At 46.5% G+C, this 24,320-nt stretch overlaps 1 protein-coding gene across 4 annotated transcripts in view; it reads left to right on the top strand.

Moving 5' to 3' along the window:
- The window catches only part of ABCA1 (ATP binding cassette subfamily A member 1), a 146,798-nt gene that overhangs the window by 73,520 nt on the left and 48,958 nt on the right, over nucleotides 1-24,320 (top strand). For all 4 annotated transcript variants that reach the window (XM_043515354.1, XM_038402133.2, XM_038402132.2 and 1 more), the window contains 8 exons: nucleotides 8,807-8,893; nucleotides 15,393-15,633; nucleotides 16,317-16,456; nucleotides 17,092-17,208; nucleotides 21,652-21,840; nucleotides 22,550-22,755; nucleotides 22,851-23,027; nucleotides 23,818-24,040. In XM_043515354.1, the coding sequence (XP_043371289.1) occupies nucleotides 8,807-8,893; nucleotides 15,393-15,633; nucleotides 16,317-16,456; nucleotides 17,092-17,208; nucleotides 21,652-21,840; nucleotides 22,550-22,755; nucleotides 22,851-23,027; nucleotides 23,818-24,040 (1,380 nt within the window). The remainder of the gene's footprint in view (nucleotides 1-8,806; nucleotides 8,894-15,392; nucleotides 15,634-16,316; nucleotides 16,457-17,091; nucleotides 17,209-21,651; nucleotides 21,841-22,549; nucleotides 22,756-22,850; nucleotides 23,028-23,817; nucleotides 24,041-24,320) is intronic.

Raw genomic sequence — 24,320 nt, 5'->3', positions numbered from 1 at the left:
CATGTCTCCCACGTGCATTTTGTCCTTACTGAGAGAGGCTACTACTGAGAATGACATAATAATGACTACAGAGAGATGAAGTAACAGCAGACAGAAGGAAGAGAGCACAAAAATGGTTCCTCTAGCGAAATGAACTACTTTGAAAAGGAAGTGAAACATTTCAGAGCAGGCTGGGGACAGGAGAGGTTGAGCTGAGATTACCTTCAGTTAATTAGTGTGTTCATAATAAGTGAAATTTGCATTTTGTGGGCTTGAATGGGACTGAAGTGGTTTCTAAGCCTTTTATGGGCCCTCTGCACAGGCATAAACATTCACATGGCTGCAGCCTAGCCTCTCTCTATCTGGGCATAGTTTACACCTCTCAAATCTCCATACACACTCACTTTGAGCCAAAGATTTTCAGATGCCAGTCTGAGTATGTGCCTCTAACTGCCCAGTTTACACTCACAGTCAGATAGGTGAGAGTACAAGTACTGAGATTTGCACCCACAATCCAATTGCAGATGCAAAATATGGGAGCAAATTACCTGAGAATAAACTGGGCCCTGAAAAAGGAGGCCACCCACTGGAAATGTCGGCTCATAGGTTTTCTTCCTCATGAAATGAATTTGGTTCCAGCCAAACTTGCTTAGTACAGGCTCAGCTTCCTCATTTTCCACCATCCTTGGTTATGGAACTTGCTTTCTGTAACAACAAAGTCATGAATATTCTCGCAGCAAAGATCGTAAAAGGATAAAAGTGAGAACACTGCCAACAAGTGGGGTAAATGTAGACATACCATTAGTAAAGTCCAAATTCTTTAGCCCAGCAGAAACAAATACACTGGCCATATCTAAGCCTATGTTTTCGATCAGTAAAAGAGCGGCCATAAGTCATTATGATCCTGTCACTGGGCAAGAACAAAATAGATATTGGGTGCAGTATTGAGAAGCCTGCTTCTGATCTCGACTTTAGAGAAAAGCTCTGTACTTCTGAAGAGAATCTTGAATACAACAATTCTGAACCTGATGAGCATTCAGCCAACCTTACTTAGGAGCACAAAGCATAATTTTTCCAAAGGAGAATGGTGAAGGTTGCTGCAATGCCTGAATCATTAAATGAAATACATGTTCTATGTGGCCAGTGGACTGAATAAATTAACCTAGGAAATGGTCATCACACATTTGAAACACTCTAGCTTAATGGCTAAACAGTCCCTTGACCTACAATAATATCCTTGTATTGGAAAAGGAGGTAACATTCCGTCACTCTTGAACAAAGGAGTCTGTTCACTTGCAGTGTATCAATAAAAGCAGCATTTTCCTAAGGGTGAAATCTTGGAAACAAGTTCTGCTCTGCTTCTTATACAAAGCTCATAAACCCGTGTTGAAAAGCTCATTGGCCAAGTAAATTAAATTTTTAAAAGTGCCCCAGAGGTCTTTGTTTAATGGCATTTTAGTCACTAAAAGCTCTCTCTAGCTGTAATACAAGTATAACAGAAACTCTGGGCCATGTTTTCAACCGATGCAAACAGACATGGCTCAATTAGCTACAAGTTTTCATCATTTTCTTTTCTGAGAACCCTGAAAAAGAAGAAGGGTCCATGAGTTTGCAGCTATAATTAGGGTAAATTTCACCTCAGGGACTTTGTGAAAAACTCAAGCTCCCATTTAAGCACCACATTAAGGGCTTGAGAGATAAATTGGTCTTTCTGCATTGGAGAGTGTGTGCAGCTCTAAATAAAAGAGAAGAATTAATATTACAAAGGAAATCAGTATGGTACAAAGTGCAATGAATTGGCTGGTGAGATTTCAGCACAATTAAAAAGAAGAAAGCCAGATAGAAAAATGGTGCTCATTTTTACCATACTTCATATTCACAAATTTTCCATATGTAGAACTTCCCAAATAATCGTCCAAACCTGGGGACAGAGAACCTTTGCCACAGGAATAGAGGGAGGCAGTTGTGGTTAAAACCCTGGACTGGGAGCCAGGTTGCCATCTTTGCCACTGTCCTGCCACTTGATTCTGGGCATGTCTGTGCTGCATCTGGGAGCGAGCCCGGGTCCTAAACATAGCAGTGTAGACATTGCAGCTCGGGCTGGAGCACATGCTCTGGAGCCGGGGGTGGGCTTGAGAGCCCAAGCTCCAGCCTGAGCTGCAACATCAAAGCACCGTCTACAGAGCTATTTCTAGAGCACCAATGTGAGCCTCGCCAGCGCGAGTCTCTGGGCCCCCACTGGGAGGCTTGCTCCCGGATGGAGTGTAGACATGCCCTGAATGTCTCTGTACCTCAGCTTCACACCTATGAAATGGCGATCGTGGTGTTTCCTAATCTCACAGAGGATCAATTAAATGTGCTTAGTTATACTTTGGCTTATATAAGCACTTAGGCAAATCAGTTTAGACAGGACAGCAGAAGGGATTCTGGGAAAAACTCCAAAATTATGGCTGGATGGATGGCAAAAAGCCCTTGTTGAATGGGTGTTCATTGTCCAAGGAAAGCAACACACATGGGCATAATGCAGTACCAATCACTGAACTACATATTCAGTAGAGATCTATGTAAGCCTTTCCCATTGCATAGGCTCTTTAGGGTGATGCATGAGACCTGCCATGTGCCGTATTAGACACTCCGCGTTGGGCCCACCCTGCTGGGAGCTGCTGTTAATTCCCACAGTGTGCAGAGAGTTTTCAGTGCTTTAGGCAGGGCTGGCTAAAAACCAGGGGGAGGGAGGGGACATTTCAGACTAACTTTCATGGATTTTATTTTCTGTTTCCTTCAAACTTTTCTCTAGTATTGAGACTGCTGCTGACTCAGAAAAGAGGAGTGATGCCAATCAGGGACTGCAGGCAGCCATGGCCGAGGAGGGGGCATCTAGTGCTTGCCCTCAGTTAATCGCCTCAGATCGGTGCTGGAGGGATATCCCCTGCCACTTAAATGTGGGACCAACCCTCCTTTGCTTAACAGAATGAGACGCAATCTCTGTGAGTGGGTTTTCCCCATGAGACAGTAAACCACACAAGTTAAAATGACAGGTTTCAGAGTAGCAGCCGTGTTAGTCTGTATTCGCAAAAAGAAAAGGAGTACTTGTGGCACCTTAGAGACTAACAAATTTATTGAGCATAAGCTAGAGGGGAGGGATAGCTCAGTGGTTTAAGCATTGGCCTGCTAAACCCAGGGTTGTGAGTTCAATCCTTGAAGGGGCCATTTAGGGATCTGGGGCAAAAATTGGGGATTGTGCCTGCTTTGAGCAGCGGGTTGGACTAGATGATCTCCTGAGGTCCCTTCCAACCCTGATATTCTATGATTCTATGATTCCTTTCGTGAGTTACAGCTCACTTCATCGGATGCATTCAGTGGGGAGATTTATATACATAGAGAACATGAAACAATGGGTGTTACCATACACACTGTAACGAGAGTGATCAGGTAAGGTGAGCTATTACCAGCAGGAGAGAGAGAGAGAGAAAAAAACTTTTTGTAGTGATAATTAAGGTGGGCCATTTCCAGCAGTTGACAAGAACATGTGAGGAACAGTGAGGGAGGAGGGAGGAAAACAAACATGGGGAAATAGTTTTACTTTGTGTAATGACACATCCACTCCCAGTCTTTATTCAAGCCTAAGTTAATTGTATCCAGTTTGCAAATTAATTCCAATTCAGCAGTCTCTCGTTGGAGTCTGTTTCTGAAGTTTTTTTGTTGAAGAATTGCAACTTTTAGGTCTGTAATCGAGTGATCAAAGAGATTGAAGTTTTCTCCGACTGGTTTTTGAATGTTATAATTCTTGATGTCTGATTTGTGTCCATTTATTCTTTTACGTAGAGACTGTCCAGTTTGACCAATGTACATGGCAGAGGGGCATTGCTGGCACATGATGGCATATATAACATTGGTAGATGTGCAAGAGAACGAGCCTCTTATAGTGTGGCTGATGTGATCAGGCCCTATGATGGTGTCCCCTGAATAGATATGTGGACACAGTTGGCAACGGGGTTTGTTGCAAGGATAGGTTCCTGGGTTAGTGGTTCAGTTGTGTGGTGTGTGGTTGCTGATGAGTTAAAATGGGGCCTTCCCACATAGGGAAGAACTTTGCTCTGTGTAGATCTTCCCAGTTCTGATATTGAGCATGGAGAGGCAACTTGTACATGTGTTAAGTAAAGGGTTTTAATTCTGCAGCACTGGGGCATCCCAGAAAATGTCTCCAGGTTTGGCAGTGAGCTGTAGCTGTGAAATGATTCACATGTTGCGTGAGGCCATGAGGGAGCTGTGAGGGCTACAAAAAGCAATTGTGTTGGTCTCTCAGAATGACATGAGTGGCATTTTGTCATTGCTCTGGCCCAAACAGAACACTGAATAATACATACATTCCAATGACTTTAACACAGCACACAACGTTGCCTATGAAAAGAAGATTTTCTTTAATATAAATACAAGCGTCATTTGAACCTCCGACTTGTTGTGTCCTTTTTTTGGGATGAAGCCGCATGAGATCACCCTTCCCTTAAACAATAGGGAGGGACTCCTGTTAGGAAATAATAACAGAACTTCCAAATGCGTTATTTGTCTACCACTTCCTGGTTGAAATAGTGTTTATGACAAATATTATTTCCCATTGCAAAGAAAATATGACTCAGATGCCATATTTACTTACCAGAAGCAACCATTGAAGTATCATGTGGCAGGGCAAGGTGACATATATGCAAACATTGTGCCCCTTGAAAAAATGCTGACATATTTTATTGCATATTGTGCAGAAATCATTTTTTAAAATCTCACAATTCAGCCTGTGGATTGTCCATTCTCATGTCAGAAGCACATGACCAGCTCCTGCATCTCTTACTCAGGCTTGTCTTCACAGCAAAGTTAGCTTGAGTGTTGCCCCTACCTCAAGTTCTGTCCACACATACCCTTCACTGAAGTGCAGGGGTGCTATTAATTCTAGTCGACTGGCCTGAGAGGGGTATAGGCTAAGGCTCAACTGAGCAACTGGTCAGCTGCTAACACAACCACTCTGCTGCCGTTGGCTCCACTCAAGTGCTGCTAGTTCTCTGATGCCTTTCTACAATCCTCCCCATCTGCCCAGAAGGAGAGAGAAATTCTCCCACAATTCATTGAGACAGAATTCACGGAACAGCTCAGCTTCCTGCAGCACAAAGAACGCTGGGATGTGTTCAGAAGTCTCAGCACCAGTGTGGACACAGCAGCTGGAGTGCTATTTCATAGGATGGCCATTTTCACGTGAGTTGGGCTAACTCGAGAGGAGGAACGGGAGTGCAGATGACTCAAGCTAACTCTGCCTTCAGACAAAACTCCCAGTGACTTCCATGAAAGGTTTGCTTGTGTAAGGAGGAATGATGGCTTATTGGGCCTGAATTTCTGCCCACCTAAACGGATGTGAATCAGGAGCAACTCCATTGAAACCAGTGGAATTCCTTGGGTGTAAAGTGTACAGTTAATTCAGGGGGCAGTCTCACATCTGTGTTACTGTTGTATGGTCCTGTAAATGCATGGTATGGCATGAACTTTTGTGTCTATGCAAGAGAGGCAGGGGAGTGTACTGGACTGGGCATTGGGCTGGGACTCAGGAAATCTGGGTTTGATTACTGCTTGATCAGACCCTTTTTGTATGACTTTAGGCAAGTCACTAACTCTCCCTGCTCCTCAGTTCTGCCTATGGAAAATTGGGGATAATGTTTTCTGTTCCCATGTTTTGCCTGTTTAGATGGTGAGCCCTGCAGGGCAGGGGCTGTCTCATACTATGTGCATGTGCTGTGCTTAGCACAGTTGGGCCCTGATGTGTTCTGTAGCCTCTCGGTAATATAAATAATAATGAAATGGAGCTGGGTTGTGTCTATTTCCATGTGCGATGCTCCAGAGGGGCATGCAAGTACATTGTGTGAATGGAGATAGGACCACGCACCCTGGCATATTGTTAAAATGTTGCCACACCTTTGAGACTTCATTATTTGTGACCCATATTTTAAATTTGTCCCAGTAAGGATTAAATCTGTGGCAAGTTTGAACTGCTTTTCTTTCCTTCCTTCACTGTGTGTGTGGGTTGATTTTTCAAGTTATCTGAGCCTTAAGTTCCTGACCGTTAGCTGGTGTGAATGTGCTCAGCTGATCCAGCGGAGGCTCTAGCCCAGTGGTTCTCAACCTGTGGCCTGTGGGCTGCTAGCGGCCCATGTGACATCCTCAGGACCATACAGGTAATATTGGATGCGGCTCGCATATGCAGCCCACAATGGTAAATAGGTTCGGAACCACTATCTAGCCAGCTGTTTTATCATGCTCCTGTGACTCAAATAGGCCAAGTGACATTTTACCAGACTTTTCTCCCAAAAAATTACCCCGGGCAGAGGACAAACATGAGAAATCTTAGCTCAAAGGATCATAGAAGTGCCTAGGAACGGGGGCTTGTAAATGAAGAGCCATTCTTGTGATTAACAAGGAGTCTGATGTCACCTTAAAGACTAACAGATTTATTTGGGCATAAGCTTTCATGGATAAAAACCACTTCTTCAGATGCACCTCAGTTTCTTTGAGAGTGTATGGTCTCTCACCATAGTCAGTGTCGTATGTCAATGGCAGTGGATTTTTTTACCTTCAGTCCATTTGGTATGATGTCCATCTGTTTGCACTTGGAGAGGAAGATGATGTCTGTCTGTATCTGTGCAAGTTTTTTGTTGAGGTTGATGGATTTCAACTCCATATGGCTAAATTTAGTGTCTTGCATGGTGTCAAGTATCAGGGGGTAGCCGTGTTAGTCTGTATATGTCAAGGTTCCTTCCCCACTCTGAACTCTAGGGTACAGATGTGGGGACCTGCATGAAAGACCCCCTATGCTTATTCTTACCAGCTTAGGTTAAAAACTTCCCCAAGGTACAAACTTTGCCTTGTCCTTGAACCCTATGCTGCCACCACTAAGCGTGTTTAACAAAGAACAGGGAAAGAGCCCACTTGGAGACGTCTTCCCCCAAAATATCCCCCCAAGCCCTACACCCCCTTTCCTGGGGAAGGCTTGATAAAAATCCTCACCAATTTATACAGGTGAACACAGACCCAAACCCTTGGATCTTAAGAACAATGAAAAATCAATCAGGTTCTTAAAAGAAGAATTTTAATTAAAGAAAAGGTAAGAGAATCACCTCTGTATAATCAGGATGGTAAATACCTTACAGGGTAATCAGATTCAAAACATAGAGAATCCCTTTAGGCAAAACCTTAAGTTACAAAAAGACACACAAACAGAAATATAAATTCCATTCAGCACAGCGTATTTTACCAGCCATTAAACAAAAGGAAATCTAATGCATTTCTAGCTAGATTACTTACTAACTTTACAGAAGTTCTGAGTCTGCATTCCTGATCTATTTCTGGTAAAAGCATCACACAGACAGACAAACCCTTTGTTTCCCTCCCCTCCCGATTTTAAAGTATCTTGTCTCCTCATTGGTTATTTTGATCATGTGTCAGCGAGGTTATCTTAGCTTCTTAACCCTTTACAGGTGAAAGGGTTTTGCCTCTGGCCAGGAGGGATTTTATAGCACTGTATAAAGAAAGGTGGTTACCCTTCCCTTTATTTTTATGACAGTATATAACATGGCTACCCCCTGATTCTTATAAATGTGTCACAATGCTCTAACATGCTATAAGCCTCAAATGTGTGTCATCTCAGGAAACGGTCTTCAGACCAAAGGAGAGAGGCTGTCAAAGTTGTGAGCCCAAAAACCCAAGCTAAGCGATCATTTAAAACTTATGTGAAATGTCTTGCATTTGAGATGCAATTTTTAATAAATCATTCCTTGCTGCATGCAGAACTAAAATTACAATCAAACCCCACGTAACTCTTGGACTAAAGGTAAACAGGAACCTTGACATGCAATTGGCTGCTATGGTTTCCGGATGCAGCAAGGATTGGTTCTGAACATAAATAAAGGCTTCCTAAAAGCAATCACCTTCCACTGTTTGACATTTGGAACTATTTTATTTTGCATTGGCTCTGGATTAGACTTTGGATCATTGACTATTTTATGGAAATTGGTTGCTTTAAAATAAAATATGCGCTTGGTTTAATGTTAAAACTCCAAGGTCTCATTTAAAGCTACTAAAGTTCCTTCAGGTTCCGGGGAGAGAACTGCCCAAACTTGCCTGCACAGTGTAGCAGCAGGTAGGATGCCTCCAGGCACACTGGAGGGAATATTCTTACCAGCAGCTCTGTTATGTTTCCTATAACTTGGGCTCCCCACTTCCAAGCTTTGGCTTCATGGAGCCACAGCCATCTCCTGATCTTTCCAGACATTCCCCCTTTAGTGCACTCAGGGCTTATGACTTTCTCATCCTTGTATTTGGGGGATCAGCATTCTGGCTGGAGCACAGAGGGGAAGGGGCCTCTGGTGCACCCACTTAGGCCGCAGGCAATCAGAAACATGGATCACCCTCTCAGTTGAAGGCGCATGCAGAATAAATGCAGGTGTTTTACAACTTGCGTTCTATCTGTATGACCCTAATGACCATGGCATCTGAGCAACTCACAATCACTAATGGATGTTATCCTCACTCCAGCCCTGTGAGGAAGAGAAGCATTACTCACCCTTGAGGGATGAAGAGCTGAGACACGGGGCAGTTTTAAGAAGCTTGCCCAAGGTTTCACAGAGGAAGTCTGTGACTGAGCTGGGAATTGACTCGGGTCTCCTGAGTCCCTGTCCACTAAACCCTCCTCTCTACTCCTCTCTGCTTGGAATCTGAAGGTTTCTGAGTGTTTGTGTTTTCCTTTTGGTTTCTTTTTGTGATCCCAAGTTTCTATTTCTCTTTCCTGTTACAGAAAGGAATTGCCTCCAATTCCTCCTTACAGGATCTGTCAGGAGCCATGGAGACCTTGGTGGAGAGTCTTGGGACACTCGTTAAAGAGGTAAGCTGCTCCTTTCTGCATCGGGAGGGAGAACTTCTCTTTGCCATCACCGTTTCTAGCTGAAATTGACTTCCCCAACGCACAAAGCTGCTCCGTAACCTTTACCTGCCTTACAGCTTTTTTCCTTTTAATAAAGATAGGCCCTACTCTGCAGCATCTTTGTGCCCAAAACTTTGAGGGAAATCAGTGGGAGTCTTTTGAGCCGTGCAGCTACAGATTTGGTCATCTGAAGGACCTGAAGGAAGAACTCTGACATATCTGTGATACGCACCGTGCCCTACATTTGCTTTTCAGAGCCAGATTTTTCAAAGGCAGGAACAATCATTGCATTGACAACATAAACAGAATGCTTGCTGTGCCCTGGACGAGGCCTGTGGGCGCGAGCCTGCATAATGATTTTTGCTCGCAGTGGTGAAGGTGATATCAGTTGGTTTCAGCAACTGGTCTCAGGGAGTGACAAGGACTTATGGGAGGGGGAAAGTAGGTTGATGATGTAATTTAATAGCTCTGGGCAGTTACATATTTGTTGCTTCTCCCATCTATGTTTGTACAGCATCTAGCGTAGTGGGAACCAGATCCTGCTTGGGGTCCTCCAGGCTCTATCTGAATATAAACACAAAGAATAATGACAGGTTTCAGAGTAGCAGCCGTGTTAGTCTGTATTCGCAAAAAGAAAAGGAGTACTTGTGGCACCTTAGAGACTAACAAATTTATTTGAGCATAAGCTTTCATGAGCTACAGCTCAGTTCTGCCTCCGATGAAGTGAGCTGTAGCTCATGGAAGCTTATGCTCAAATAAATTTGTTACTCTCTAAGGTGCCACAAGTCCTCCTTTTCTTTTTACAAAGAATAATGTGACCAATTTGCATGTGTAAATGACAGTTTTATGGATGAGAAAAAACATTTTTGTAGGTGAAATGGTGAAAAATCAGCCCTATATGCTTAGTGCTGGACCAACCCCCTGATCTATTTTTAAAGCTAGCTCCTTGGAGCAGAGACTGTCTTTGTTCTGTGTTTGTACGGCACCGCATAGTGGGGCCCTGCTCCAGGACTGTGGCTGCTGGCCCTATGAGAATATAAATAGCAATAAGAAGTGAGCTATCTTATTTAGCTCCGATTGTGCTGACGGTGATGGGTGGTTATTATTCTAACGTGTGTTTTCTCTCTTGGAGAAGTTGACGCTGAAACTAAACAATACCATCCCCCTCCTCCCCATTATCCTTCATCAGGGAAAGAGAGCCCGACAGCCATGAACTGGAGTAACCTCTTAGTGCCTGAGAAAGCCAAGGGTGCCTCAGGTTACTGAGTGCTCTGCTTCCAGAGAGGGGAGGGTGTTCGCAGTGGCACAATGCCCGCCAGCTCTTCCTTGGACATGTTCCCTGCCGAACCCTGGGACCTGCAGCGATTCCCATTTATGATGAAATTGACAAGAAGATTCTAAAATCAGCGTCAGTTTGGAACCAAGGCCACAGGAGAGCCTCTCCTACGCACCTGGCTTTGGGGTCTGGTGACAGCTGTTTCCCGTTACAGCACTCAGGCCTCTCTTTATTTCTTTTGTCTGGGGGTAAAAATAATTGAAGTCATGTGATGTTCTCTTTGCTGATGTGGCTGAAAACTCCCTGAGTAACGTGCCTTTTGCTTGGCAGCTGTCCTGGGTAGGAGTACCTTTCCTTCTCCCTATTCCAGTGCAAACAAAGGCCGCCTTTTCTCTGCAGCGCCGTAGCATCGGCCTCCCAGACGACTTGACCGAAAGTCACATTTCATTGTTTGGGATGCTGACTGCTGTGTGACAAATGGGGAAGGAGGATTCATTCCCTTATTGATCTAGCAGCAGGTGTTGTGGAAAGGAGAACACTATTATTTGCACCACATCCCCTAGCCTTTCTAGCAGAGGGTGTTAATTAGGAAAGGGACTGAACTAGATCCCTGGCTCTGAACCTGAGGGCAATCCAGATCCCGGTCCTTGGACAAGTTTCCAATTCAGTCTCTACATGCTGAATCTTTCCTAGCCTGACTTGTTGGTGAGAGGCTCCCAGCCTGCAGTGGAGAATGAGCCCAGTATTCTGGAAAATATGCATGGGCTGGATCCTTGGCGGTTATAAATCGACGTAACTCCTCATGTTGCTACTATTAGTTTAAATTTCTCAAGTGCTTCGCACAGTCCTAAAGATTGAACAAAGCTGCTCACACAAATGACTTTTGTTTTTTAGGGGCAGGGTCTGCTAGATTGAATTATTATTATTTTTTATTATGATAGCATCGAAGGGTATGTCTGCACTGCAGTTAAACAACTGTAGCTGGCCCGTGTCAGCTGACCCGAGCTTGTGGGGCTCACACTGTGGGGCAAGACAATTATGGTGTAGCTGTTTGGAGCCCAGGCTCTGGGTCCCTCCCAGCTTGTAGGGTCCCAAAACCCAGGCTCCAGCCTGAGCCCGGACGTCTACACCACAATTTCATAGCCCTGCAGCCCAAGCCCGCATCTGCAGACACTGGCCAGCCGCAGATGTGTTGCAGTGTTAAACATACCCTATAGGCCCCATCTGAGATTGGGTGTTTTATATACATGTAGTAAGAGACAGTTCTTGTCACAAAAAGCTTGCAGTCTAAACAGACAACAGACATAGGGTAGGAGGGGAAACTGAGGCACAGAGGTGAAGTGACTTGCCCATGGTCACACAGCAGATCAGTGGCAGGCTGGGAACTGAACCCTGAGTCTCAGTCCAGTGCCCTAGCCCCTGGGCTGGGTTGCTTCTCAGTAATGTTCCCACTATGAAGCCTGTTTTCTGCAATAGAAAACCACTAACATCCGGCTGAGACTTGCCATTTGAGTTTTCAGTCCAGCTCTTAAGCACGTTCACACACACACCCCCAATTTCCCCACTTTCGCTGATTGTGGTACATTTTGCACCAGTGCAACTCCACTGCCTTCAGTGGAGTGACTGCTTGTCTCTGTCAGTGCGAATGATGCAAAGCTCAAGGCACAGCCAGGTGAACTGAGAATGAGCTGCAGAAAGTCACATTTCCATTCTTGTGTTGCTTTCAGTAAAATATTTTCAACTCGATCCTGCTCTGTGATGTGGTATATGCATTGTGGCTTTCTTGAGATTAGAACCATCCCTTACTGCAATGTAGCCTTCAATGTTGAATGCAGTGGAGCAGTCAGCTAGCCCTATGCATCTGAAATCTTAATGATAGGTGATACACGGCAGCCAGCTTCTTACCTGTTATGCCTTCAGGCATCTCCAGGGCTTAACAGAGGCCTATTGATTGCTCTGCTCAGGCCGTGGCATATTGGGATCCAGGGTTGTGACCCTCACAGCGTGTTTTCTGTATGTCCCCAGGCCAAAGCGGGGAGTAGCTCTCGAGTGTTGTGGAGTTTGCCCACTGTGGTTTTGTCAGAAATTAGAGACAGGACACCTGTAGAAAGGAAATACAAACTATAAGGAGCTATAAAGAGTAGAGTAAATGAGACTTGAACTGCCAGCATTACTACTCAGCCTAATCTAGTCTGTCTGTTTTATTCATCTAATCTCTCTCTTTACCAATCAATGGTATAAAATGAGTCATCCCAGACAGCTTGATCAATATACCCCTGTGTATGTGTATGTCCAAGATATTCAGAAGTGACTAGTGGGTTTGGGATGTCCAGCTCGAGCCAAAGCAGTCTGATTTCAGAGAATGGGTGCCCAGAACTTTCAGAAAATCAGGCCCTTCTCTAAGGTCAGGTCTACACTGGACTTTACCGCTATAGCTATACCAGTATGCTACGTTGGCAAAGAGCTCCTAGTATGGACATAACTCATACAGGCAAAGCTCTCCCATCATGTGCTTTTGCCAGTATAGCTTAATCCAGCCACCCAGAGCAAAACAAGCTATATTGGGAAAAGCACAGTTTTGCAAGTATAGCTGCATCTACAGTAGAGGCTTCTATCAGTCACAGATCTCACCTCATTACACCCTTGACTCAACATAGTGGAGCTGGTAAATTTTGTCATTTAGGTCTGGCCTAACTCATAGCCTAAGTTTGGAAGTTGAACAGGTATAACTGTCAGTTAGGGGGGTGATTTTGTTTTTTAACCAATATAGTTATACCGGTGAAAGCCCTCTTGTGAATACAGTTATACTGGTATATAGTTATTCTCCTTTGCATCTGAGAACAGCAGGTATAAAGCACCTTTATACGGATATACCTGTGTACACATTAGGGATGCTGGGGGAAGTGGATCATACTGCTTTAACTAGCTGGGTGGAATGGATGAATTTTCTAGTGTAGATGAGACCTTTGAGTTGGGCACTGAAAATCATGAGTCTCATTTGAAAATCTTGGCCATATATGTGAAATTTTTATTTTTAAGAGTCAACCAGAGCAAAATTAAAGTTAGCTATTTTGAAACCTAAAATAACTGATGTAAACCTAAGGTTATTTCCATTGTATCGCATGGTGTCTGCCTCCTCCAAGCCGTGCTGTGCACAATGACACCAGATGTGGTGGGGTGGGATGCAGTGGAGAAATTTTAAAATATGCCTCAGGCATTAACATTAGGCAAATATGGAGCAAACCCCAAGGTTTTGCTTGTTGTCTCATCTGTCTCCCATCATGTTGATGTGATGTGTGTATTTTTCTAAAAATAAACAGACTTCTTGTGTGTGACATGGGAGTGGCTCTTGATCAGAATCAGCTGAATTTTTGCCAAGTCATTGGAACATGTTTAAAACATCAACAATTCTGGGAATAAACTCAGGGGGCCAAACTCATCCCCAGTGTAACTCACCGACTTCAGTGGTATAACCTCCTGGGTGAATTTGGTTTGCTCTGTTCCAGGGCTTTGTCATTTTCGACTATGTCAAAATCAAGAGACATAGTACATCAGAACCAGCAGGCCAGCTACATTCTGATTGATTTTGTGTCACCGTCCATGGAAATAAAATGATGGACCACAGCTCATTGGTTCAGATTTCAAATTGACCTGACTATGTAGGTACCAGGGTAGCATACTGGCTAGCAATGCAGGACATGAGAGCAGCTGCACGTTTATAGGTCTGGGGGTGTGGGTGAGGGACATTTTGGTAGCAATACTGTAGTGCCTTCTAGCTATTACAGAGACAAGGTGGGTGAGGTAATATCTTTTATTGGATCATGTCTGTTGGTGAAAGAGAAGTGCCTTCGAGCTACACAGAGCTCTTCTTCAGGCTCCTCTGTGTAACTCAAAAGCTAGTCTTGCAGACCAGCAGAGTCCAGTAAAAGATATTACCTTGCCCACCTTGTGTCTCTCATATCCTGGGACCAGTCCAGCTACCACAACACTTCTCGGTACTGTGTAATTTAGTTTCTTCCTGATAGATTTCAGAAAGCCCTTCTACACATCGACAATGAAGCAGTTCAGGTTACCAATACAAATGTGCATTGTTGTTGTTACAATAGGTGGCGAATATAGCGACACCTCTAGTTAAGGTGGCCTGATATTTTCCAAAGGTGTCGATCGTGCACAGCTCCAGTTGAAGTCAATGGGGGCAGCAGCTCTGAAAATAATGGTCCAAAGCATTACAGGCTAGATTGTGAGCTGGTATAAATGGACGTCAGTGGAGACATGCCATTTTACACACTCTGGGTATCTGGCCTTCTCTCTTAAAGCACAGTATGTTACTGTAGTGTCTTAGGCCAGTCTGTGCTGTTTTTATTCACATCACTTTGTAAGTGAGCGGACACGGATGCTTATGTCAGAGTGACGGGGATTCTCTTTCTGGTGGAGGATAGACTCTTCCTAACCAATCTGTAGTGTTAATGCCCCTGCACCTTGTGTTAGGAAAGATGCCAAGGGAAGTGCCTTGTGATGTTTGGCTGGTTTTATGGTTGTGGAGGCAATGAAGATCCCTGTTGTGACCCCGAAGTTTAGCTGCAGCTGGACTTGCCTCATGACCATCATGGATTTTCTGGGAATGCCCCTGATAAAGGCAGGGTGGGAGGAAAGTGATATCTGACCTCACAGGCCAGTGTAAATTGGCACAAGCCCATTGATGTCAGTGGAGCTATGCCAGTTTACACCAGCAGAGAACTGGGCCTTGTCTCTCAGCCTCTGAATGTTGCACAGCTGCATCTGATTAGTTTGACTCGTTGTTTATTATTTCCCTGCCTCTCCTTCTGGCTCACTTCCCCTCCCCCACCACATTCTGTCACCTGAATGAGGGGGTCCTGCTGGAATGTGAATGGGGTGCAGCCCTGAGAAGGGTGGAGTTCACATGAGGGCAGGAGCTAGGGATTTTCTCTGCGATGTCATTGAAAAATGCAGAATAAAGGAGATGGCACAACAGAAGCCAGGCCCCCGCTGCATACATGGGACATTTCCTGAGTGCAAGGTCTCCCACATTGATTTTCCAAGGTCTGTTTCACGTGGATGGTTTATTAAATTAAATCAGGAGTTTGTGGAGACAAATGCTTTGATATCAAAATATCTGTTCCATGCAAGTGAAATAAGCAAGCCCTTTGTCCCCGTGCACTGCAGCTGGTGAGCATGAAGAGCTGGAGTGACATGAGGCAGGAGGTGATATTTCTGACCAATGTGAACTCCACAAGCTCCTCTACCCAGATCTACCAGGCGGTGTCGCGGATCGTGTGTGGCCATCCGGAGGGAGGAGGGTTGAAAATCAAATCTCTCAACTGGTACGAGGACAACAACTACAAAGCCCTGTTTGGAGGCAACAGCACCGAGGAGGATGCAGCAAATTTCTATGATAATTCTACAAGTAAGTGAGACCCAGTCCTGGCCAATGTGCCTGTTCACGTTATGAGTGTGTGACTCGTTAGAGGCAGCCGCTTCCTCTTGACTGTCCCACAGGCTGACAGGATAGCCAAATAATGACTCAAGGCCTGTGTGTATTTACATGCTCATACTGCATGATAGGCTAGCAAAGACCGTTCCATATGATGTGAGAGGTTCTTATAATGGCAGTGTAAGGACCTGACACGGAGCCCACTGAAGCCTCCCACTGACTAATCTAGGCTTTGCGTTAGGCCTTGTGTGTGCTACCATGGGTTAGATTTGCAAAGTGCTCTGCCCTGTGGATGCACATGGGGTGCTGAGCTCTGTTGCAGATCTGGCTACTGAGCCTTTGAAAATTGGGCCTATGATGTGCTCTTTTAATTGAACTGCGCTTTGTAATCAGTGAGCCGCGCACACTTTGCCCCGGTGCCTGGTTTTCATGGTGGAGGCTATGCAGATGTCCCTTTGTCACTTTCAGAACTCCAGATCCAGCTGGGTTTCTGGTCAAGCTGTGCAGCTCAGGGTGATAACTCCAACCCTCTTGGCTCAGATATTTCTGGTTTTAAAATGCACATGTGTGTGACATGCTTGCCCAGGAGTAAGCGCCTTTGAGCTGTTCGATGCCGTGTCTCTAGCTTAGCTCTTGTACGTTCTCTCCCTGCTTAGCACCCTATTGCAATGAGCTGCTGAAGAATCTTGAATCCAGTCCGCTTTCCCGAATTATTTGGAGGGCTCTGAAGCCTTTGCTTATTGGGAAGATCCTGTACACTCCTGACACCCCGGTCACGAGGAGGATCATGGCTGAGGTAGGCTATGGAACCCTGTCCTGCATATAAGCAGCACAGAAGAGATGGGGCCCAACCCATCTGTGCAGTTCACAGCTTTGTTCTATGGAGATGGTTTAATTTGGCCCTACTGTTGGTTTAACCAGCTCAAGTAGAAAGGTGATTGTCCTGTAGCACAGAGCCGATACAGGTTCTCTGCTGAAGCCTCACAGAGAAAAGGGGGCTGGAAGACAGGAGAGGTGGCTGGGGCATACCCAGGCTGCGTATCCTTCCCACCTCCTTTGGGGAGACACTCACTTCTGGGAGCAGTGGGAAGCAGCAGTCCTAGTGCTTTCCTGAATGGCCCTGACATGAAAAGTGAGAGTGGGGGGGCAGGCTTTTTGTACGCTGCTCTCCATGCACACCCATGAAAGAGCCAGCCATAATTCAGCCCTTTAAAGTGGCCTATAAAGGCATTGAGATCCTGGGCACACAAATGTACTAGCTTGTGATATTTTTCTTTTCAAACGTGTGATTTTTCTCCTTGCTGTAGCTACCACGTTACCAATAAAACTTGGGCAGCGCAGTGCCTAGACTTGTACTCTGCCCACCTGACCTGCTGCTGCTCAGACCTGCAATGCTGAAATTTTGGAATAATCCTTCCCCTTTGCCGGCAGGTGAACAGGACTTTCCAGGAGCTGGGCGTGTTCCGGGACCTAGGAGGGATGTGGGAGGAGATAGGCCCGAAGATTTGGACGTTCATGGAAAGCAGCCAGGAAATGGATCTGATCCGGGTTAGTATGCTGTCACTGTGGGTATGTCTGCACTGTAATTAAACCCCTGTGGCTGGCCCGTGCCAGCTGACTCGGGCTAAGGGGCTCATGCTAAGGGACTATTCATTTGTGGTGTAGACAATCTGGCTCGTGCCGTAGCTTGGGCTCTAGGACCCTGTGAGGTAGGAGTGTCCTAGAGCACCCGAGTCTACACTGCAAGTAAACAGCCCCTTAGCCTGGTCCCGAGCCAGCTGGCATGGGCCAGCCGGGGGGTTTAATTGCAGTGTAGACATATCTTAAATTTCTTGGATAACTTTGTCCTTGCCAAAGCCACAAGAGCCTTGCATACAAGGAGTGAGCTAAAGTATTTATTTTTGGGATGTGAGTGGCACTTCAGTGCTGAGCTGATATGCACAGCACTAAGGGGTCATTCCTGGAGACAAGTTCTCCTGCATGGTAGTACTGACAGTGCAATGCTACAGCATGATTCTAGAAGGAAGGTTTTAGTCTTGTCTGAAACTGTGTGTGCGTGAAATGGGAACTGAATAATGCACTAGACACAGCTGGGTCAGTTCCTCCACTGGTGTAAGTCAGCAGAGCTCCACTGACTTGATTGGAGTTGCACCAGTTTACATCAGTTGAGGATCTGGCCCATTTGAGTTGAGAATAAGAGATTTTTAAGTACAGGATGTGACATACGAGCGCCCTGTAATCATGTCACACAGTGCCGTGAACTGAAGCAGAGCGTGATTAACCACTGCCCTCCTGCCTTGCCGCTCTTTCTTCTTCACTGCTGACTATGGCATGCATATAACCTGGAGAGCAGGGATCCTGAAGCATTTAATTTGCTATGCTGGGTTCTCCTTTGTCACAGCAAATGTCTGTAAGTACCAGGGCAACGGCTGTCTTGGTGTTAGCATCAGGTATACCTTGTAGAAAGCAGCCACAAACCAAGGACTGATCCTGGGAGGTGTCAAGCACCCTCAGATCCCATTGAGTGCAGTGGGAATTGGGGGCTCAGCACCTCTCAGCTGAAGTGAGGCATCTGGCAGAATTGGGCTCATTTTGAATTGCACGGTGGGCTTAAATTTGTAGAAGAGCAAATGTTGCCCTGGGGGCCGATCATCGATAGCATGCAGTGCGCGCCGACTTACCGGAAGGAGCAGTAAGTCTGAATAGGATCTGCCACCTTTGTTATAAATCCCTTCGCTTCAGCGGCGTAATGCCTGGTTTGCACCCCAGGTAAGCAAAAAGCGAATCAGGCCTACCATACAAAATAAATGCCAGGAGTCTGGTCTTCTGCTGCAGTACTGCCCTTGCCGGCTGGCGCAGCTCCCTGGCTCGGATGGACTCAGAGTCATACCATGTGCACCTTCCCCCACGGGAGTTACACCCATGTTACCCTGGAGGGGCGCAGTGACGAATCAGGCCCTTCAGAACAAGTCCGAGACAGCTGCTACCGCTGTTTCCCCAGTAAAGCTAGACAAACATCAGGCGGTCATTGTTGCACTGCGGTAATCTTCCCATATCTGCTGGAGCCCTGGCGTTGTCTCCCAGTTCCCGCACTGAACGGAAGTGCAAAGTGTTCTCGGGCCCACCCCGCTGCATTCGCCCCCGGGGCCTGGAAACATGAGGGCAGGACTCTCTAATTACTCTCATGGCGGTGCTGGCTTGATGGGAGTTTCTCTTGATTACACTGGTCTGAGTAAGATCAGAATCAGGCCCGGAGATTGTAAAGGGAGCTGCATACCCTGCCGCAGGGCCAGCCTTTGGATACTGGTTTGCAATCAGATGTCCCTGGAAAAGGGAGTGGTGCGTTTTGAAGCGAGATCCATGAACCAAGAGAGCTGTTGTTAATCGTCTCCATTCTAGCAGAGGCTTCCTGAGGTTCCGAAGAGTTCCAGTCCCCCTACTTATTTTTAACAAATGCCATTATAGCTCAGTTTTCAAGGCATCACTCTCCTTCCCCATCACCTATCCCAATGTGTGTGCCTGGGGCCTTTTATTGTGAGTATCTGGCAAAGTCATGCCATCAACATTCTGTTAAATTTAGAGGTGGAACAAGGATCAGTTACATACTTATCAGGCCAAAACACAAGACCTTCCAGCTGGGGCCACTGTCATGGTAGGTCAGTTCTTTGGCCTAATGACCTTGATGGCTGTTTGTTTAAACCCGATGACATGCTTTCTGTGAGACAGGCAGGCTATAGGGTTAGAGTGGTTAGATGCCGAGTTCCAGCCCTGCAGGTCGCTGGATGTTTATGTCAAGCTCCTTGTAGCTGAAGGGGCACTGAAAGGAGAAATGTTTTTCTACCTCTTGTTTGACATTTGGGGCTGGAGCCTACTTCTGGTGAGGATATATGACAACACACCCATTGATTTAAAGGGTGCAGAAGGAATTGCTCAGAGAACAGTGCATGTTTGCTTTTAACATGAACAACGTGAATACAAATAGTGTGAGACCACTGGCTGCTGTAAGGAATGTTTGCATGAGCGGACCCTAAGGAGACAAAATATAGACACAGAAGGGCAGGAGAATCTCTCCCTTTCCATTTCTATTTTTCTTTCTTGTGTTCTCCTTCACTAGCCTGGCATATTCTTCCCTTTTTTCCTGCTTTGCCATGTTGTTTTTTTAATTTTGTGCCCATTTGCACTGTCTGTGTGTCTGAAACAGCTATTCAGGTTTAAATTCTTTATCTTTCTTTAGTGTGAAGCATGCTCAAAAGTCAGTTTCCTATTTGTATAGTTCGTAACCATTCCTTAGATTTGTTGTTCTTCTGCTTAGCCATATCCTTTGCAGGGAATGCTTCCCTCTTTTCTACTGAGCCTTATATGGTATGTAATGTTACATGTGGTAGAGTTGTGTAGGAGACAGTCTTACTTCCAGTGTAAAAAGACAAAGGATGTACAATTCCAGTTTACAGATGGGGAACTAAGACACGAGATTACATGACTTGCCCAAGTTCACAGCAGGGTCTATGGCACAGATGGAAATTGAACCCAGGTCACCTGGCTCCCGGTTCAGTGCCTTTAGCCCCAGGATTAGCCTTCCTCTAACAGCCCTCCTCCAGAGATTCTTTTATTAAGTGTTTTATTATTTGTCCTGCATATTTGGGATGTCCCTTCCCTTTAATATTCTGACCCACTCTGTGAGATAGATGATTCAGCCAGCAGTTCCTCCTTATATAAACTCTACTCCCAGAGCAACAGTGTGCTGTAACTTACAATAAATACATGCCGGGGGAGGCAGGGTCAGCCTTGCTGCACTGATATTTACGCTTACCACCTCGGGAATTGAATTCCCAGTTATACTCGATCACCTCTTCGTCTCCACTCAAAGCAAAGAATTGTTTGGAAGGTGTCAGCAGCATGTAGCAACCACCAATTAGCGGAAAAAATCTCCTGTTTTCTTTGTGCTTTTTTGCTTTCCAGTGACGGCTTTTTTATTTGGCTGGGGGGGAATGTTTTGCAACTTTTCCCACTTTCCCAGAGACCTGAGCAAGGCTGCCACCTGATGGAGAGTTGTTGTTATCAAATGTGCCTATGAGGCTGGGAGTGTATTTACTGTGTCAATGGGCAGGCTCTGAGTGTCCAAAGCGGGTGGTTCTCTGCTGCCTTCCACCTGCAGTAGAGAGAGCAGTCCAGAGTCACCTCTCAGCCTGCAAGGCAGGACATACAGAGTTGGGCACCCTGTGAATTCCTCAGATAGAGGAATTTAGATAGATCTGGAGTTCAGCCTAGGCTAAGATCATGATGCCACTGTGCTAGGACCCATGCATACTCATTGTGAGAGATAGTCCCTGCCCTGTATAGTTTAAATGCACAGGACAGACGAAGTGTGGGGGAGAAACTGAGGCACAGAGCGATGAAGTGACTTGCCCAAAGTCACACAGTAGGCCAGTGGCGGAACAGGGATTAGAATCCCGGCCTGATGAGTCTCAGTCCCGTGGCCGATGCACCAGACCGTGCTGCCTCTACCAGATAGCTGGACCATGATGTGAGTGGCCAATCTGTGCTGGGATTTGTGTTCTCTAAGAGTAGCTGCAACTTGTTTATTGTCCTGTGAACTGGGAGTAGCCTTTGGTCTTCTAGCAAGCTGACAAATGAGGCCCCTAGGTCAGGCAACTTGGGCGCCCCATTTGATACTACCAATTTTGCGTCTCCCCTGAATGTTATTGTCCCCTGGGGATTTTCATTTTGTCACATTGCAGTCACTGTGATGCTGCACGCCGAGAACCTGGGCTTCTCCGATGGAAGTCCCAGGCTCTGGCAGAATTAGCAACAGGGCATGCTGAAGAGCATTTATGTGCTCAGAAAACTCTCCATTCTCAGTCGTTGTCTGGAGCTGGACTTCCAGGTTCAAGGGGAAAAAGTCATGGTGACTTGGTACAATCTCTGCCTTGCTGCGGGGGATTCAAAACTGAGCCTAACAGTCATTATTTCCCCTTGGCACCGTAATTGCAGGCACTGCTGAAGAGCAAAGGCCTCTGGGACACTCACTTGAGCGGCTCAAACTGGACAGTTCAAGATGTTTCCCTGTTCTTGGCAAAGTCCCCAGAGGACGTTCAGCCAGTGAATGGCTCCACATACACCTGGATGGATGCCTTCAATGAGACTGACCAGGCTGTCCAAACCATCTCCCGCTTCATGGAGGTGAGCCCACATGCAAGCTTGCTGCTGCTGTTCGGTAACGTCTGTGTTCCCCCTTGACAGCAGAGAGGTTTTGCTCATGCATATCCTCCAGTACAAGGCCAAGCCATGGTCTCTGCAAGGGGTCTAGGAGAGTCATATTGTAAAAAGCTCAATGCTTATGGGTGGTAGTTTGGTGTCTGGGTTTGCAGTGTCATGGCCCACATTTAGGCATCTAAGTAAGTATCCTAGCCTCAGTGGGAGCTGCTGGGTGTTCAGCACTTCTGAACCTCAGGCTGCTCACTTAGGAGCCAAAATACAGACAAAAGAGCCTAACTTTGGGCATCATCTTTGAAAAAATCTTATCTTGCATGTTCCATGTGGTTTCCAGTGACGGTCCTGCCCCAACATTATGGGCAGCAGGTGATGGCTGGTCTCATCAGTGCCCTGGATGCTTGTTTTTCTGCATCTGGTATTATTTAGTGACTGCAGGAGAAACTGCAGTGGTTTTAAAGCTCTAGGCTGTATTGAACTCATTGGATTCTACCTCTCTAAATGAATGACCGGGTGTTCCAGCACAGTGTAGCTTTGCCCCATCTTTTAGGTGAAGGTGTTAACATCTCAAAGTCCCTCTTGTTTCAAAGGCTTGAATGTGTTCTATAACTGTAGCTACCAACATATAACCCTATGTAATAAACTCTGCCCATGGACTTACAAATCTATCTCCATTTAGTGTGTCAACCTGGACAAACTGGAGCCCGTGGCCACAGAAGTGCGGCTCATAAACAGGTCCATGGAGCTCCTGGATGAAAGGAGGTTCTGGGCTGGCATTGTCTTCCCTGAAATCTCCCCAAACAGTGTAGAGCTGCCTCCTCACATCAAGTACAAGATACGGATGGACATAGACAATGTGGAAAGGACAAACAAGATTAAGGATGGGTGAGTGTTGCCTGGCTGCCTTCTCAAGAGAGGCGTTGGGAGACTCTAGGCCTGGTAAGGATTTCTAACAGGTGATCTTTGTTCCCTTGTCTTAGGTACTGGGACCCTGGTCCTCGTGCTGACCCCTTTGAAGACATGCGGTATGTCTGGGGCGGCTTCGTGTATTTGCAGGATGTTGTGGAGCAAGCGATCATCAGGGTGCTGACGGGCACAGAGAAAAAGACTGGTGTCTACGTACAGCAGATGCCCTACCCCTGTTACGTGGATGATATGTAAGTTATGCAGTAGGTCGACCAGGTAGCAGGGTCCATGTCTGATCCTGAGTCACTGGGACTGCGGCCACTGGCTTTGACAGGGGCAGGGTTGGGCCTTCTGTTACCCTGCTGATTTGGTCTAGTAGTACCTGTGCATTCCTCTACTGGTGCATGAACAGGGCTCCTTAATGTGGGATTGGGTGTCTTGCTCTGTGCAGGTACCCAAAGGGTTTCTGGCTCCATGATGGCTCCTGAGGGGACTGCGCAAGGAGGCCGTGCCCCAGGAGAGCTCTGTGGAGGATGATACCTCCCAACTGCAGAGTGTGGGGGTGAGAGAGTGCGTTATCAGGACAGTACGGTGTCACTCCCCCTCGGTGCCTGGACAGGCCTCCGGCGGGAGCGGCAGGGGTCAGCAGGGGAGGGGGCAGGGAGTGTAGCTGTGCTTGGCCCCTGGCGCTCTCCTGCACCCAGGCTTGCGCAGTGGCAGTCTAGCCCGGAAGTGACCAGGGACTAGTCTAGAAAGGTCATGGAGCACGGCCCTGCTAATAGAGCAGGAGCAGCACAGCCTCGTGAGTCGCCCACTCCCCCAGTGACTTCTGCAGAGCCACCCCGATTTACACCAGGCGAGGCCCTGGCCCTGCGGGCATGCCTCACTTTGCACAGTGGAGCCCTGGCCCCGACAGGGACCTCAAGGCACTATTGTGATCCTCCTCCTCCGCGCCTGTAGGGTTCCCTGCAGCCCTTGCTGACGTTCTCTAAAGTAAATCACCACTGCAGCCTTTCCCGCCTCTTTCCTTCCCGACACCAGCTTCCTGCGTGTCATGGGCCGTTCCATGCCCCTCTTCATGACTCTGGCTTGGATCTACTCGGTGGCTGTAATAGTCAAGGGAATTGTGTACGAGAAGGAAGCCCGGCTGAAGGAGACCATGAGAATCATGGGCCTGGACAATGGCACCCTCTGGTTCAGCTGGTTCATCAGCAGCCTCATCCCCCTCCTCATGAGCGCTGGGCTTCTGGTGCTGATCCTGAAGGTGAGGCCAGCACCATCACAGTCTCTCTCTCTCCCCTTCTCAGCAGTGCTGATTTCCTGTGGGGCAGCACAACGCGGGGCCTGCTGACAATCAGCTTGGTAACGAACGATCTGGAGTTAATTAATATTCTAGGAACTGGGATCAGGCAGTGACTCACTGGGAAGGGGCTCTTGGTTCCAAAACGAGGCTGAGTGATTTAAAACAGTGGCACTCGACCTTTCCAGACGACTGTACCCCTTTAAAGAGTCTGATTTGTCTTGTGTAACCCCAAATTACACCT

The sequence above is a fragment of the Dermochelys coriacea genome, chromosome 5, assembly GCF_009764565.3.
Source record: "Dermochelys coriacea isolate rDerCor1 chromosome 5, rDerCor1.pri.v4, whole genome shotgun sequence".
Lineage (NCBI taxonomy): Eukaryota > Metazoa > Chordata > Testudines > Dermochelyidae > Dermochelys > Dermochelys coriacea.
Note: the sequence above shows the minus strand (reverse complement) of the source record. Positions and strands in the feature narration are given on the sequence as shown.